Source organism: Limanda limanda, chromosome 9 (genome assembly GCF_963576545.1).
Source record: "Limanda limanda chromosome 9, fLimLim1.1, whole genome shotgun sequence".
Lineage (NCBI taxonomy): Eukaryota > Metazoa > Chordata > Actinopteri > Pleuronectiformes > Pleuronectidae > Limanda > Limanda limanda.
This window is the reverse complement of record NC_083644.1, coordinates 8,192,023-8,209,650: the sequence shown is the minus strand read 5'-3', so window position 1 is coordinate 8,209,650 and position 17,628 is coordinate 8,192,023. Positions and strand designations below refer to the sequence as shown.

The 17,628-nt window shown below is 41.2% G+C and overlaps 1 protein-coding gene across 3 annotated transcripts in view; it reads left to right on the top strand.

Moving 5' to 3' along the window:
- Positions 1 to 17,628, top strand: part of sgip1a (SH3GL interacting endocytic adaptor 1a) — a 62,085-nt gene that overhangs the window by 23,071 nt on the left and 21,386 nt on the right. For all 3 annotated transcript variants that reach the window (XM_061078417.1, XM_061078418.1, XM_061078416.1), the window contains 6 exons: positions 7,877 to 7,940; positions 8,484 to 8,508; positions 9,401 to 9,463; positions 9,974 to 10,037; positions 11,440 to 11,615; positions 15,117 to 15,128. In XM_061078417.1, coding sequence (XP_060934400.1) covers positions 7,877 to 7,940; positions 8,484 to 8,508; positions 9,401 to 9,463; positions 9,974 to 10,037; positions 11,440 to 11,615; positions 15,117 to 15,128 — 404 coding nt within the window. The remainder of the gene's footprint in view (positions 1 to 7,876; positions 7,941 to 8,483; positions 8,509 to 9,400; positions 9,464 to 9,973; positions 10,038 to 11,439; positions 11,616 to 15,116; positions 15,129 to 17,628) is intronic.

The following is a 17,628-nucleotide window of genomic DNA, read 5'->3' as shown; positions in this document are numbered from 1 at the left end:
ACCATGTGGAGGATTGTGGGAAGCATCCGGCTGGTACGAGCAGGGGAGCTATCAGCACCAGCCAGTGGCAGAAAAGGCCACTTGGTTCCCACGTTGACTTCTGTGATCTGTGGAGGTCTCGTGTCAATAAATGAAGCGACTGGTGGAAGATGCGTTTTCTCCTTGTGTCTTTGTGGCTAAAGATCCATGTTAAAAGCTGCTCACCCATTGGCTGCACAGGGCTTGTTGTGGCTGCTATTTGATGCCTGGGGATGGGAACCGTGGAGGCCGTGGCTGTTTATAGAGCCATAGGGCGTGAGGGGAGGGGATGAAGAACAATGGTGTAAGACATTTAGCCTACTTTCACGCTTATATATTTTAGTGTAAGAATGCATTACTGCTTCCATGTTTGTCTCGTAGCGGCTAAAACAGAAGTATGTTGCTGGTACTGTTTATTTTGAAAACTCCGGGGCTGAGTTGTCTGGACGGGCAGAAACTGAGACGTTTGGTAATGATGACACACATTAATACTCTTTGTATCTTGTTTACTATTTTATATGACAACTATTCTTTTCCATATTTAAGCTACTGTGCGACGTATTAGACAGTTGATGAGATGTCACCACTAACCATGTTTTTAAGAGCAGTTCAATATATTAAATCCTAAATTTACATCAATACTTGGAATATTCACCTATATTAATGTATGTTTCAAACCTAAATGCACTGATATGTATCAATGGCCTCATATAGTTTTGAAACATTTTGTAGAATAATCAAGAATTAATCATTACAGTACTTTTGATTCTTGAATATTTCTTATACACAACACACGCTTTGTATAAATCACCTTATTGGGTTCTCAGAATTGTTTATCGACTAAATTATAATGGAAATGTTCATTCCTAATCTGATCAGTACAGTATAGTCCCTGTAGAAATAAAAGGAAGCTGAACAGATAATTAAAACATTAGATATTGAGACGAAACTGATCTCGTCCACAGATGGATGCATCTCCTGCATCTTGACGCTCTCAAACGTCTGTTGTTGATTCTCTGCACCAACGGCCAACCCGCTGCGATATTGTGTCTGGCACTGACCCAGTTTCCTGAGAGGTCGGTTACGTCACTCAATGAAACATCTCTTCTTTTTTTTATTTCAAAGGATGCATCCGTGCAACCAAACAGACGTGCATACCATCCGTAGTCCCGACGTGTGTGTGCTTGTGCGTGTGCACTGGGTTCATTGTTAATGAAAGTGCAACCGTTGACAGCTCACAGTGCAGCCACCTGGACAGTACAGGCCAGGCCTATATTTAGCATCTGCGGGCACGAACGCAAACTGACACGGTCGCTTTGTCTTTTCTCTGCCACACTGACCCAAGCTCTTTCATAGAAACACAAACGGAATCACATTGAGAGGCTGCAGGTGACGGTTGTTAATGTCCGTTCTGGATGTTTTCTGCAGCTTTAGGTTTGTGTTTGTGCTGCAGAAGTAAAAAGATGGGGAGGTGGAGCAGGACGTCATTTCCAGGCTCTTTCCTCCTCCTCTTCTTCTCCTCTATCAGGTTCCTCCTCTCATCCTCTTTGAGTTGGAGCCAGGAAAGTTAAAGAAGCGACATCTTACGTTCTGGGAATGACGGGGGGAAAATGAAGGAGGAGAAGATTGAATAATCCGTCGTCGTTCACCGCTCCTCTCCGTCTCAGCTGGTGTATGCGTAATGAATCTGTCATCATTTGACACCTCCCTGCATAAATCAAATCCTGATATACGCAGCTTTGATTCACTCTATTTCCCAGTGTATTGCAGAATAGCTGCCAGATGGAGCGTACGTCCAGATTTTCAGGTTCATGCAGAAACGATGCTTGCACATGTGCACACGTGTCTTGGACATTTTTCTGCCTCTGAGTCATCGCAGCGAGGTCATCGTCCGTGTATCTGCCAATCTGAAGCAGCAAATCTCTCCTCACCTCTCTACCTCCACCTGCCTCTCAGGGCCACGAGGACGGATGAGTCACTCCCAACAAAAGAGCCTTTTAAACGTCCTGTTTGCAATGCACGTGTCTGTCTCTCGGCCTGTCTGCCCGCCTGTCTCTCAGCTTTCTGTTGCTCCCTACAGGTTTTCCTCTGGTTTTGTTTATGTGCCTTCGCCTCGTTCCGCTAATTGTGCGTCTCCTCGACTGTCAGTGTGTCCACATGCTTCTCCTCGTGCTAAGTCCACAGCTTCACTCACAATAAATACCCACAACAACCCAACAAATCGTCTGCCCCCTGCTAATCTCTCATCCCCCACACTCACATCTGAGCATGCTCCCACTTGTTTACCACCCTGGATCAAATACATCACCTTCTTTTTCTCCCCCTCCACTTGAATATTAATTTTTCGTCTGTATTTAGATGATCACTCATAAAAAGAAAATCAATAAGTGTGTTTAAGAAGTTCAGTTAATGCACTGAGAGCTAACTTGGTATTTCAGAGCTAAAAACATCAACACTTCTAAAGCTCAGTGGTGTATTATGGTCCTTCCTACTTACTATGCACAGCAGCACAGGTCTCCCATTCAGAGTCTGGAGTGGCCTGGCCTGGCGCTCTGCTGTGGCTGAGAGCACAAGCTGTGTGTTTGTGTGTGTGTGTGTCTGTGTGTGTGTGTGTGTGTTTGTGTTGTTTGGTTGGCCAGAACATCTTCATTTCTCTCTCCACCCCCTTGCAGCAGCTTGTTCAACAGCCTCCACCCCCTCTGGCCTGAATTAAAGCTCTACTTAAGACTTTGCCTCACACAAATGTGCAACCGTGTGTGGTTTGAATTTCTGGGCATATGAGTTTGCGTGTGTTTGTGGAGCCTATAGCACCACTTCCAGTTGAGTTTTCTGACTCTTGCAAATAGACTAATGCAGCAGAAGCAAGAGGGAAATCACACAATAGATGCAAAGACTCAATCACAAAACCTCAAAGATGGATGGAAACATGATAAAAGCAGGTTTTTACTTAAGCCCCTGACCCTAACCCTGACAAAAGTAACTGGAAGACATGGAACTTAATTAGAGCTGAGACATGTTAATCAAATTAAATCGGTAATGTCCCTGCTGTTGGACACATAATGGCTTCTCTTATTTGATATAGATTTGTGAATATGTAAGATTCCAATATTCAGTCACATTAATTTGGCCTGTAGAGGATTTTTATTTGTATTTTTGGGAACTCGCATAGAAATTGTCCAATTTCCCAGACTTCACATTTACATCCCACTACATCCCATGAAGACATTTACATGCCAATATTCAGTCATAGCGCCATCTACAGGCAAAAGGAAGTTAACCTCATGTCATCATCACCATTTACCTGAAATCATCATGGTCGGATCTACATGTTATACAATGTGCAACAAAGTGCCTGTTCGGTGCATGTTGTCTGGTGCCACATAGTTGACACAGGAATCAATACACAATGTTAATTCATTTTCATAACTTATAGAAGTTTCAAAGTTAGTTGTCTCAGGCTCACTCTGTGGAAAAACCTGAGTCGGACTTTGAATTATTATTTTTTTTCCTGAAACAGCACTGAGCCTCAGTTTGTTCCTTTGTTGTGTAAATCTGCACGCTGATGGTGAAACAGTCAAATGAGTTCTGGTGCACGTGGGCTTGATGTGATAGCACGAGGAAGGTATGATTACAGTGCTTTTAATGTCTTCTTTTTATTGAAGGCAACGTTATATGCAACCACTTCCTGTAGTTTGAAGGGTGGACCTCACAGAGCCATAATAATAATAACATACTCTGCTATGCTGGCTGGGGTGTGTTCCTCCCTCTGCTGTTTGTTTTCACTTTGGGACCATTTCTAAAGTTAGTTCCACTTGTCCAAAATGATCCTCAACCCTTGATTGTAAACTATTTTCAGGTAAAAGACTATTTGGGAAATAGCTCCCTATAAATTCATACTGAGTCCTATTATTTTTTACGTTTCTCACTGTCCTGTCTTGCTCTGCTTCATGTCCCTTTTCTTTCTATTACATTACTGTGTCTTGAGCACAGACGGCAAATTACGTTATCACTTGTGCTAGCATCCCTCTGAACGGAAGCTGCTAAGTCATTAAACTGTGCGTACTGCACACTCTGTGATTTCGCTCTCCAGTAATTAAACCCTGCCATACGCATTCATGTAATCTTCCACGTGCATGTCATCCAATCAGAGTCCGGCCCTGCTGCTCACTGAACACAGAGTCGACAATCCATGCTTTTTTTTAAGAAGAGTCGAAATGTTTGTGTTTACGTGTTTGGACTTTTTCGACTGTTTGTACAATAGACATCAAAATAATGAATTTTTGCAATGATCTGAGCAACTATGCTCCATTTTCATATTAACTCCAGTTTGTATTATTAGTGTCAGTTATCGCTAATTTCCATAATATAAGAAGTATGTTGATGTTGAGCTTTGGAACAAGCTGTTCAGCAAGAAGGCATGCTGCTTCATGCTGCTCTATGCATTTGTCACCACACAAGACACGCACACACACCACACACACAAACACACAGTGAATACTCTTTCATTTGCACAGCTGTAAACCTGTCAGCTCTAGCTTCAGGGCACCACACGATATACAGGCCAATGAAACCTTAAAGAAAAGAGGGGAGGCCCAAAGAGGTGTGAGAAATAAAGAAAGGTATTTATTGAAAACAAAAGCCTGAAACAAGAAATATGCCTCTGACATATTGGATTAAATACAGGTCTGTACCTTCATGATGTTGTCTAAAGTGAAAAAGGAGAAGCTGCTGCATGAGCTGTTTAGAGATGATGAAGGAAACCAGACCTCCCTATTGTGGAGGATAATTTTACACACTTATTAATCATTTTGGCCTTGAAGTAAACGGCAAGGAACAAAAAGACAGACCAACACAAGGACTGAGGCAGTTGCACGAATCCAAAATCTGAAGCTCAGACAGACTTTAAGGATTGATCCGGATGAGACGATACCAGACTCCACGGAGTCATTAAAGGAAGAGACGGAGGAGGAATCACTTACTGTTGGTTGATAACTGCTGCTGGAGCAACAATTAAAACTCTATTCCTTCAATATGTTTTGCACACTGTTCTTGTACCCAGACTCTGGATGAATGTCTCGCTATGATCAGAAGGAAGGAAACTGTCGAGCTTAATGAGAGGGCAAATCTTAAGTCAGGCTTTGAATGGCTGAAACCTTCAATACAAAATCAGGATCTATAATAAATTGTAACTCACTTATGGAGAGTAATTGTCTGTTTTTATATGCATTCACACTTTTGTTATGATCTTGTTTGTTATTCAGTTATTCAGTGTTCAACTTGACAAACAAGCCAAACCGTGTTTCGAGAGACAAGCGAATGTGAAATGTCTGTTTTTGAAAACAAACAAATGTAGAAAGTGAAGCAGTGTCCACGTAGGGAACATGATTTAATGTGTAATTTGACTTTTGAGTTTTGTCAGTATTCCATCCACTTACATGGAGGAGGTGGGATTTATGACCTTTACTGCAGCCAACCACCAGGTGGCGATCAAGACACTTTTGCTTCAGTTATGGGAGCAGTCATGTCCTCCATCTTTATTTAAAGTCTATCTTCTTGTAAGAGAAAGCAAATGTTTTCTGCCAGTTTTCTTTTTTCAGTGTCACACGTGTAATCTCAACTGTATTCTTCTTTTTCACTTTGTAGCTTTTACTGAAATGTGTGTTTTCTGCGTCCGTCACCACCTTAATTTCCATGAATATTCATCCAGCTCTGTGTCTTGAGCTTGCGTGCGTGTCCCTGCATACGCTCTTAAAATCACCTATTGTGTGTAAATAGGACGAGCCGTTGAATTTGAGCTTGTGCCTACGGTGGGGAATTTATCAGAGCCCGTGACAGCAACTGTTCATATACAGAAGCAAGGCCAAACACGTTGGCAGGATCGATGAGAGGGTATTTCTGGGTGAGACGCTTCATGGCCAGCAGGTCTTTTTCGGATCAATTTTCTAATTTTGGTTGCAGCCGCGGCGATGCAGAGGGTGAAGAAATCTAAACGAAGGAATATAAAGTAAAAACTTTGACTAGAACAGGAATTTGAGTATTGCATTTGCTGCATAAACTCACATTGACATATATATATATATATATATGCGTGTGGTGACATTTGTCTTTAATTCACGAGAGGAGTCCGTGCCGTGGTGTTGAATTTGAGTAACAAAGACAGATCAACAGGATCATGATACCTCGTTTGTGTGTGTGTGTGTGTTTTATGTGTGAGTGTGTTTTCATGTGTGTCGTTCGGTGAGAGGCAGCATCAGGTTACCGCTATGAGCCTCAGTGTGTATCTGGAGGACAGGAGGTAGGTTGAGTCGTGAGATGATGGGATGAGTTCACAACCAGACGAGCTGGAGGAAGAATGAGAATCGAGGGTTTATCAGGGAAGAAATGGAGGGAGACAACTGGGCTTTCATCTTGGGTAAGAACGAGACGGGAACTTCTTTAGGAAAGAAATCAACTGTCTGTTAAAGCTGGAATAAAACCTTAAGATAGTAAAGATGATAGATATGAGTGAAATAGAGAGTATCTAATTTGTTGATAAGTCAATCAGTCAGTTGTGAAAAAGAGTAAATAACATTTTCTCAGAAAAATTGGAATTTTTTTTCAAGCTCCTCAAATGCTAAACAATTTCCTCAAGGGACAATTACATAATATGTCTCACTGTGAAAATGAACTTGATTCATTCGTCTTCTGCGATAATAAATGTAACAATTTTTGGATTTGACAAAACAAAATCTAAAAAAAGGTTAATTATATTCAGGCTTTTTTCTGAAAAAACAAAATAGATAATGTTTAAAAAGAAAACTTCAAATCATTTTCCCGACCTAAAAGTTTTAAAGCTTGCGATAATTACTGTGTCGAGAGTCGACAGTCTCCCTTCATTTTGTCCTCGAGCTGAACTCTGGATGTGCTCACTGTAATCCTTCTTCACTGGAGAGTCTGTAAAAGGTACAGATTCTTTAAAACCTCAAAGAGTAGCTTCTGTTTTTGTCTGCCTTTGTGTGTTTGTGCAGAAAAACTGCAAAAAGGACTCAAGTGATTTGTGGAGGTGAGGGAAATGACCCAAGAAAGAACCCGAAACAATGATGGTTCAGATCAAATTAAATGGGCAGAAACAGGAGCCTCTGTGGAGTTTGTGGAAATAATTCATGTATCTTGACTGGGAAACAGTCACTGGGAAAATCAGGAATCTTTCCTTCTGTCCTCGACAGGTCTCAAGGGTCTGTTTCAAGGTCCAGATTCTGTATCTAAGACCTTTTTCCGACAAATGCATGCTGACAGTTTCCTTGAAGCTAAACTCTCACACTGAACGGCACTAAACCATTTGTATTGTTTGCCGTTGATCTGCTTCATTAGAGCAGCAGGATATCGGATACCCTGTTCAGGGACACACCGGCAGGTAGAGGTGGAGGGAGTCGGCCTCTTTGAGTTTCTCCAAGTGAGGCTGAGGATTCAAACTGGCAGTCGGATGAGGTTGTTCTGTGTATAATTAGCCGTGTGATTGACAGCAGCTACCTCTGTGCTGCACGGCCGTCTCAGCAGTTCCTGTTAGATTCTCGGTGCATTGATTTTTTTTTTTACAGTCCTAATGAATTTTCCATTTTCAACAACGGGCCTTGAGGCCGATTCGTCCGCCTGCGACGGCCGTGAACACATTTTTAGTTTTGACAGAAGGTGTTTACCTTCACACTGTCACACTTCACACATCCAGTCGCTCAAAAATACATAAAAACATCCCCTTTAATCTGCTGGCTGATAGATGCCGAACAGATGACCACAACTCCCCAGCAGTCTCATCTTTTAGTTGTGGCTTTGGTGTCCCTCCGTCCGAGTATTCACCCTTTTTTCTCTTCCTTCTCCTCAGGATTGAAAAAACGTACCAGGAAGGCCTTCGGGATACGGAAGAAAGAGAAGGACAATGACTCCACGTAAGTCCTCTTCCTCCTCTCTGATGTTGGATCCACACACGGAGCTTATTAATCGTCTCGCTGCTCAAAGTATTTCCAGTATTGCTGTGCAGTGGAGCAGCACGTATGGAGCTAGTTATTTCACAACAAAAACAAATTAATATGCAGGACAGGAGCTGGACGTGCTTTTTACCTTACTGCAGAACGAAAGGATTAAAAATGAATGAGAACAATTACAGGAGAGGAATTGAGTCCAGTCTGCGTCCGAAGTTCAACCGCAGCTTCACAATAACTTCACAATCAGAGTTTAGGGCAGGTATGAACCACAGTGGTCGGTCGTGTGTTGTGTAAAGTGGTGGGCGATCTTTCCCTAAAATCAGATCAAACTTTCGACCAATCACGATCCGCAATCTCGTTTTACTGATACGGAAAATGTACTGTCAAGAAAACCAGACTCCAACCAGCCTGTACACTTATTGCATTTCAGACACTTGATTCCAATAGAAGGATCTCGTGTGATAAATCTATGTTCTCCTTTTCACGGTTTCTTCTTCTGTCTCACAGGGGATCCCCAGACAGAGAAGGGGGTGTAAGTAAAAGCAAATATTTATACATTTCAACCATTTCATCCAGCTGTTACTTCACTGTTCATGTGTGAGTGTGAGTTTGAGTTTGTGAGTGTGAGTGTGTGTGTGTGTGTACTACTGGAGGAAATTGAGACTGCTGATCATGAGGTGCATTATTTGTTTTCTCTTTTCACTTGACAGGAACCCGAAGAGGTTGAATCGGTACTGAGCTCGGCTTGAGTCCTACAGTCTAGTAGTAGCAGGGTAGTGTTGTGTGTAGAGCTTAGATCTGTTATAGATGACGCGGGACATTTTTCAACTCATTAGTCAGCCGCCAGTGCTGCTGTTTCAGCTTTTGTTTCATTAGCGGGCTCTCTGAGGAGGGAGCGAGGGCTGAAACAACAAAAAGGACGACAGGATATTACACAGTGACACATAGTAGAGACCTGACTTGCTTTTATTACTATTATGTGGCACTTTCTGCAGCCTGCAGAATAATAATTAGAAGATTTAACATCATCATCATCAGAGGAAGATGTAGAGTTTCATTTATTTTTGCAGAGTACATCAATTCAAATTCATTCGTCTGATTCAGAGTACTGATATGGTACAGATGCATTTAAAAAAAATAACAGCTTATATAATGTATTTTAACAGCTGTATGCTTCTAGCCCTGTATAGAAGAGACATGACAGGAGACACTTTCGATATCGGTATCAGAACATTTCTAGCTTTGAGAGAAAAAGTTGGAAAATGTGGGACAGTCTTGTGTGAAGTAGATTCCAGAGAGTTTATAGTTTGACCATAGCTCCCATGTACAGTAGTGAACGTAGAAACACACCCTGTTGTATCACAGTAGTGCAAAATATACTGGGACTCCAGTGTCTGATGGGTTTATTCTCCTTCTCCTCTCAGTCTCAGAAGAAAACCAACGGGTCCGAGAACGGCTATCTCGGAGACATCGACTGGGACCGATATGTGAGTGGAGCGGAGTTTTTATCTGAAGCTACTTTTAGACATGCACTCGTCCTCTGGACTTTCTCTGGAGGGGCTGTGTGTGATCCTCTGGACTTTATGCTGCCCCCCTAGTATAAAGTCCGGAGGAGCCGATGTGAGCACCACCCCTCACCAGATTTATTGCTGGTTTGAACTTGTCTGAGCGGAGAATCTTCTGCTGCGATGCTGTAGCTTTGAATTAATGTGCTTGTAATTAGTTTATTGTATTGATCCATGTTATTGTGAAATCAATGATTGAATTAAATCCGTGATTCTTTATGGTAAATCAAATTTCGGGGGTTTATCTCCTGTCATTTGCTCCAGTTTACTGTTTACATTGTCTGTTAGTGTTATGATTTCAACTGTAGCTCAGTGAACCTGCACTTCTCTACTGCTCTTCCTCTATTCATCCAGATTTAATATCCCATGAGTGTGTTAACACGGGTAACATGACATCTAATGAGGTTTGCATTGACTCCCTGTTTGTTTCAGAACTCTCCGGAGGTGGACGATGAAGGCTACAGCTTGCGACCCGAGGAGGAGTCAGAAGAGGGAAATATCCTCAGCTTCACTTGATTTGACTGAATTAATTTGCTTTAGTTTTCCTTTGCTGAATCACTTTGGCTTAGTTAAAAGAGCTTGTGTAATTGTTTGTACAAGATGTGTCAAATATTTGCACACTGATAAGAGATCAGTTTGTTTTCCTTACTTGGGAATTTACCCCCCCCCCCCCCCCCTCTCAAATTCTGGTGCGCCTGCCAAATCTTTAAAATCAAACCCAGCACTTGACGTACAATGATGATAAAGTGCGTCAACTGCTTCACAAAGAGCAATTAAGAAGGATCTAAATAGAGTCACGCGCGGCATATAACAGTGTCACAGAAGAATGAGTCACTGACGCTGGCCGTGAATGTGAAGTCGCAGGTTGAGCTGAGCTGAGGTGATGCTCGGTTTTCTGCTTTTCAACAGTTTGCTATGGAAGTGATATGCTCACTTTGCAGTTCTCCTCCTCTCGGCATGTTGAACACTTAATCTCATTTGCAGGTCCATGTCCTATGTATATATTATATTATATTATGTGCCGTATATACACAGCCTGTACTTTTATATGTCTCTGCACCAGCATTCGTCCATGGTCAAACGTCAACGTTACGGTGACGTCCTATTCTTATGAACTTCACAAGTCAGAAAAGTATTTAATACATGTAGGTATTTCATATCATCTGGCACTAACATAAATTTGGACTGAAGGTTAACCTGAGGTCTCACTGAACTCTATGAACCCGTGAATACGATATTTTGAGAAAGCCTCCAGAGAATATATTCAAGTTTGGCACAAATGTTCACGGATGAACTGATTAGATTAGGGTGCTTAAAGGTCAAGGTCACGGTGGCCTCACAAAACATGTTTTTGGCCTCTTGATCATCACATCTCAAACCTACCCTACGGTCAATTCTTCAAATTCAAATCAGTTGTCACTTGGACTCAGATGAACTGATTACATTTCAGTGGTCAAAGGTCGTAGTGACTTCATATGAGTCTATAAAATGTAGACTGAAACTGGTCGGCTGAGGCATAGAACCACAGGACAGTGTTTCTAGTTTAGTAGGTCATTAGTTAATTTGCCAGTAGTTGCAAGATCTCGATTGGTGCCAGTCCACTTTATGCATGAGCAGAAACGTTAATTTGTATGTTTCTAGAGCAGTAATGCTACAAAATGATATTAATCATATTAATTAGGAAAAAGCTAGAACAATATAATTGGTAAGTTAATGATCATCCCTGCAGGTTTTAACAGAGATATTGGTTGAGATTTTATAGCCTTCAACAAGAAAGTGATGTTAGTTTCACCAGAGTCTCAAACCTCAACCCATCACACAGTAAAGGGAAATGTTCGATATATGCTGGCCTGTTGTATGAAGGGAACTGTGACTTTTCCTTGACAATGTACTCGCACCGACCGTAAAGAAGCCACACTTCTTCTCCTCCGACGAGTCGGAAGGAGAGGAAGACCACAGGAAAAAATTCAAAATCAAGATCAAGCCGCTGCGGGCCGTGCAAGTCACCACGGCGCCCTCGGTGGACGAGCTGAAAGCCTCCATAGGAAACATAGCTCTGTCCCCGACTCCTCTGGTGAGTAGCTCTGACGTCACTGCCCCCCCGCTGCTGGGTTTCATTCACAAAGATCCTAATGTGCTTGTACAGATCACTCCTCCTTATCTCCTTCTTTGCCTTTTCATTAGTAGAAGTACATGGCCGTGCATGTGCTGTCCAGATGGTGTCACTGATGATTTTTGTGAGATATGCATGATGTGTGTGCTTGCATGTTCTGAGCTCCTTTCTTTCTCTCCGATATATATTCTACTTAATTTTGGATCCTTAATCAGTCACCGCTGCTCAAATCAATGCTAACATCACACACATTGCGCCGCTGCTCTGCATTTGTTCTGCAACTTTCTCTGAGCACCCCCAACTCTGACCGACTTCCAGCGTCCGTTAGTTTGTGTTGTTTGTCGTTCGGTGGCTACATTGAACTCAATGTTGTCCCAGTCCGGTATCGTTTCACACAAGGCACATATCCCAACACAACAGACACCATCTCATGTCACTGCTGCTGCCTCATAGTGAGCTGTGAAGGTTTTGTTTTAAAGTGATGCATCTCAGCACTCGTCCTCCTTCAGACAACCTGTAATCAGCAGCATGGCCCTAACACAGGCTTTGGTTTCCCCTGCCCATTCTGACCACTACCCATAATGCCTATGTTCTCCAGTGATGAGAGTTAGCCCAAGTGTCCACCTTGAATAATTCAGGTAGGAAAGTGGGCACAATGAACCTGTGTGTCGCTCTGCTGCACGGTGAGATCCCCTTCGGTCATTTGAGCTTCAGTCCTTAATAATTCAGTCCAGACTCTGTGCAGTCGCCTCATAGATCAGATGTGAGGCTCTTCTCGTGCTGATGATAGTAGCTTACATGTGTGTCGGAGGAATATCAGGGGAAAACTGGTTGTTTTTGTCATTTTGAATTAAGTTTTTGCTCATAAATATAAGAAATGTATGATGATTTAGTCTTTTTACTCAGAGTTGTTTGCCCCTGATTTTAGAATAAAGCTCAATTCTGCCTGAATTAGCCGTTATTTGACCTTTAGCTTCTCTGGGGTCACGATGTGTCACTAATGGCATGAATAATCATTAATCTGTCAGAGGATCAAATGGACTCTAGGCATATCAGATATTTTGATCAGCTCTCTTGCAGTTCCTCCATTTTTATTTTTTATGTAAAACTACTGTATATTATTATAATATTTCATTGGTCATTATTTCCTAGCAAAAATGCCAAATAGTAGTTTTGGGATGAATTGCTGTGTCTGATTTTTACTCTTCCCACTTCTTCCTAGTTCTTCTTTTTCCTGTAACATTTAATGACATTTTGACAACGCAGAGTCATTTGAATTTGAGACATAGGCTGAATTTAATACAAACATCCTTAGGATGCTGAGTTATTAATTATTCATAGGCACACAAACTCTGTGAGAGGGACACGATAACTCACACAACACCCTGAGTCCATTCTGTGTTGTGTTATTTGTAATGTGGACGGATGAAGAATTGACTGAATGCAGCAAACAGCGCTACACTGGCTTTATTCATCTCTCTATATATACAGTATATATATATATATAATGACATTGTACACTTTGGGAGGGACAAAATATAGATATAGAAATATATCATTGTCCCAACTTATGAGCTGGGATCTCGATATTTTGGGGTATGATATACATATTGAGTTATTAAGTTTTATTTATACATATAGGTAAGACTTTGGCCAGTTTATTATTATTTACATTTGAATGGTGGCACGAGGGGAATATTGTTAAGTTATAGTCTTTTTGTTAAAGACTTAAGAGGCACTTGCAGTGGATAAATACACAAATCCTGCAGGTTATGTCTTTTATTTGAATTCTTCTTCAGTATATATAGATATATCCCATATCTCTGCATCGTAATATCATCGTTATCGCAGGTCATCTATCGCACCATATCATGAGTAGACCACCCCTATTGTACACAGATGTTTTGCTTTTCAGTGTTAACATACTTATCGCTCTCATCATCCGACTGCTCCACCCATGTCTTCTTTTTATCTGCCATCTCTCATCCTCTGCTGCCTCTAACCACGATGCTAACCTCTGTAGAGGAGTCCGGTAAGCCTCTGCTTTGCTTTGCACGTTGTTGTGTTTCCCAACGCTTTTAATCCCACATGGTCGGCTTTTAAAACCTGCTCTCTGTTGCTGGAAATATGCTAACGTCATATGAAAATTTTTATTATTGGTCCAGGATCATTTGGACAAATGTTCACTATTTTATGATTTGTTTTTTTGTGTGTGTGTTTTATTGTGGTGTCACAAATGTATGTATGTGACTGCTGAGCCTTTTTGACTGCACATGAAAGCTGGTGCTTGGAGTTCATGAGCACTGACTGAGACGTCTTCAATCTGATTTTAATTGGTTCTGGAGTCTCAAGCTTGCAGTTCTTAGACCAAATTTACAAAACTGGAAGTGACAGAGGAAGCAAGGGAAAGGTCAGAGTTAAAACTAAAAAAGATATCGTATTGTCTAGCAGAAATTTGAATGTAGGACTTAATTCTTAATTTCTGAAAGTATAACCCACGGTCTGGTGGACACACACAGGTCCCCTACACAAAATCTTCAATTCCTCTGGCTCCAAAAGCAACGATGCAGGATTTACTTTCATTAAAGAAAACTAAAGGTTCTGCTTGTCTTGGCTTGATTTTTTTATGACATCTTGTTTAAAAAACATCAGCACATCTGACACAGCAGTTTTGTCTTGTTAAAGATCAACTCAAGAGGCTAGAAGGTCACAGCGTGTGACTCGGAACACTTCCTGTTGCATTTCCTGTTTACCTACAGCAGGGAGACACTGATTGGTCCAGACTAACATCCACGCTCTCTATCCTGCGCCAACGCATCCAATGAAATGAATCCTCTCCACCAGCTTGTGCCCCGCCCCCCTTTTTTCGTTGCATCACTGTAATCACTCGCGGCTCGCTGCACAACTGGAACACGAGTGAGGGGGAAGGAGGGAGATTGGGGGGGGGGGGGAATGAGAGGTGGACCGGACTCCGGCAGATGGGGGAGATTGCAGCAGAAATCACAGAGACCAACAGATGGGAGGCTCACAGGAGAAGATGAGGAGAAACTCGAATAACCCTAAAAATAGCAGCTTTTAACACAGAAAATGATCAAATAAAGATCAAAATACAAACAGCGGGGGGACGGATCAGAGCAGCTCTGTTGGATGTTTTGGATGATGTCGAGTCACAGCAGATTTCCAGATGAAATCAAAGACAAATACTGACATCAGAAAACAAGATGGGGAAGTAGGCAAACGCTGATCCTCAACAGTTTCCTAATACCAACATGCTTATTGAGACATTTAAATTTATATATATTCAAAAATCCCCATTTTAACAAGACTCTCTGTTACACTGTCTGAAACAGACGAGCCTTAAACATCCTCAAATGTGACCAGCCACTCATTATGATGTCTGCTTTACTGATTTGTCACTTTCTGACCAGGTGTCTCTTCTCTCTTCCTTTTTGCTGGTCACAGAGACGTAGCCCGGTAAGTGTCTTTCATTCATTTCTCTCCTGTGACCCTGAGGTCAGGCCTCACATTTCACGTGACATCCTGTTCCCTTTGTACTTGGACTCTTGTCCTCTTGTCCTCTTGTCCTCGGGGGTCGGTGGAATGAGACTGAGGATACGTAGCTGGGTTCAGTGGCTGAATCAATGGGTCACAACTGTAAGATAATTTGTTCTGATGTTGATATTAAAACATAGAAATGGACATAAATGGCACTGGGACACAGACCTTCGCCCCCCCGCCAAGGCCCAAAAGTTCCCTTATGAAACCACATTTATTCATGTGGATCTGCGGCAAATTTCACAGACGGGTCAGTCCCCTAAACATGTCAGCTTTGTTCATCAAGAGCCATAAATTATTCAGGGTGGAAATTGTGAAAATGTCCGAAAAAAATGGATGTATGTATATTTTTTTTTTTTTGATTAAACAAATTCCTGGATCGGCACCGATATTTGAATGGGTTCCTCTCGAGGTCATGTCCCAGCCATTCACAAAATTCCATGAATATTGGTTAAGTGCTTATGGTCTATGATATGATCTGCCTCTTGGTACAAATACACACCAAGTTTTTTAACATATTCCTTCGATATAACAAACAAATACGTGTATACAAGTGCAAAGACATGTATGGGCCATTCTACCGAATTGGTGCAAAGTCAGGTTGGAAATATTTTGAAATTTTGTATGTTTTATTCCCAAAACTTTTTCCGTATATATATTGTACCATATCTAAAGTACACATATCTAGTAAAAGAACCGTCAATTTTTATGTTGTATTTTCAGACTGTGTTGGAATGTTTTTCCTCTCCCAAAAATTGTCACTACCGAAACATAGCAATAAACTAGAAAAAAAAGTATAATTATTAACCTGTTAAGATTGTGTTTCCTTCCTTTCTCTGAAGAGTATTTTTAAAAATATTTCTTGAAGGTTTTCACAATTAAATAAAAAAAAATGAATTTTTTACCAAATTTCAAAGTTCAATTTATACAATTCGTCAAAATCTAAATGCAATATTTCTTTTTAAAATGCATAATACTGCTCATATTGATTCCAGAGTTGATGATTGATGAAATTGAACATACATTAAACCAATCAGTATCATAACATTTTAGTGGATAACTCAATATACTTAATTTTTTACAAAACATCCAGTGTTTCGGTAGTGACTGATGGGATTGAACTACTTACCATTCCATTATGTCACTACCGAAACGATCATGTCACTACCGAAACGTTACCATTTGTTTCGGTAGTGACTGTTTCGGTAGTGACAATACTAGCTAATTTTGAGCATAGCTAAAGAATGCTAGTTAGCACATGGCTAGCATACACATCTTTGAAGAGGTGTACACACATAAAAACACAATACTTTGCATAAAACCCCAAAAAGTTTACTTAATTGAAGATAATATGTGTTTCGGTAGAGACAATTCTTAAGGTTACATGCTGATTTTCAGACTTTGGAACACATTTACATCAAAAGTATGGGTTTTAGCTACTTACCATTGAGCCAGGAGGGACAGGGATGCAGTGTCACTGCCTGCTCAAAAATGCAGGGGTGTGGCTAAAAACCGGGCTCAGCCAATGGACTAAAACTCTTGTGTTTCGGTAGTGACATGAAAACTGGGGACATGATTTTTTGACTATAGTTTTTTAATTTAAAAATTAAACCTACAATAAATCTAAATCTTCCAAGTTCTGTTTGAACTAAATCATAAAGATCTTTGAAATAAGATCACTGAAAAAAATCTAAAAAATTGATAAGGTGTTATTTTCAGAAATTGAAATTTAGATGTCAGGGTTGGGGACAGCTACTTCGCAATAGAAAGTACCCTATAAATTATGATTTTGTATATATTTAGCTTATCCCTATCTCATTTAATGTATTGGGTTTAAATAGACCTTAACACATTCTTAGTAAAAATCTATGTCATGAATACTTAATTGTTTTGTAAATAGCTTTTCTTGTTGGGGGACCATACTTTGAACCAATTCGGTAGAATGGCCCGTATACAAGGCACTGTATGTTTTTCCAGATCCCTCCGTTGCTTGTTCACTTGTTTCTCCTCTTGAATGGCTTCTCGCTCCATCTCTAAAGAGGGAGAGAATTTGCACTTGTGACAGCTGGACCCTTTGATGTCTTACTTCAGTCACCCCCCCACAGTCGTGTCTCCTCATCTCCTCACCTCTCCCTCCCTCCCTCCCTCCTTCCCTCCCTCTCTGCCCTCTCTATTCCTTGGCCTCTCGTGTCCCTCTCCTGGTGAACTCACCCATGCACTCGGTTGATCAGGGTCACAGCTGGAGAGGCGATGTCGTTCGTATTGTCGCCTCTTCCAGCTACAAAACTCATTTCTCTCTCTCTCCTGCTCCACCTTTTATCAGACCTCCTTTAGTTCTGCAGGTGGCTTCTTCAGACTTCAAAAGCATGTTTTCAAAGCTCTCTAACCACTTTCCTGGCTTTGACGCCACAAACCGCCA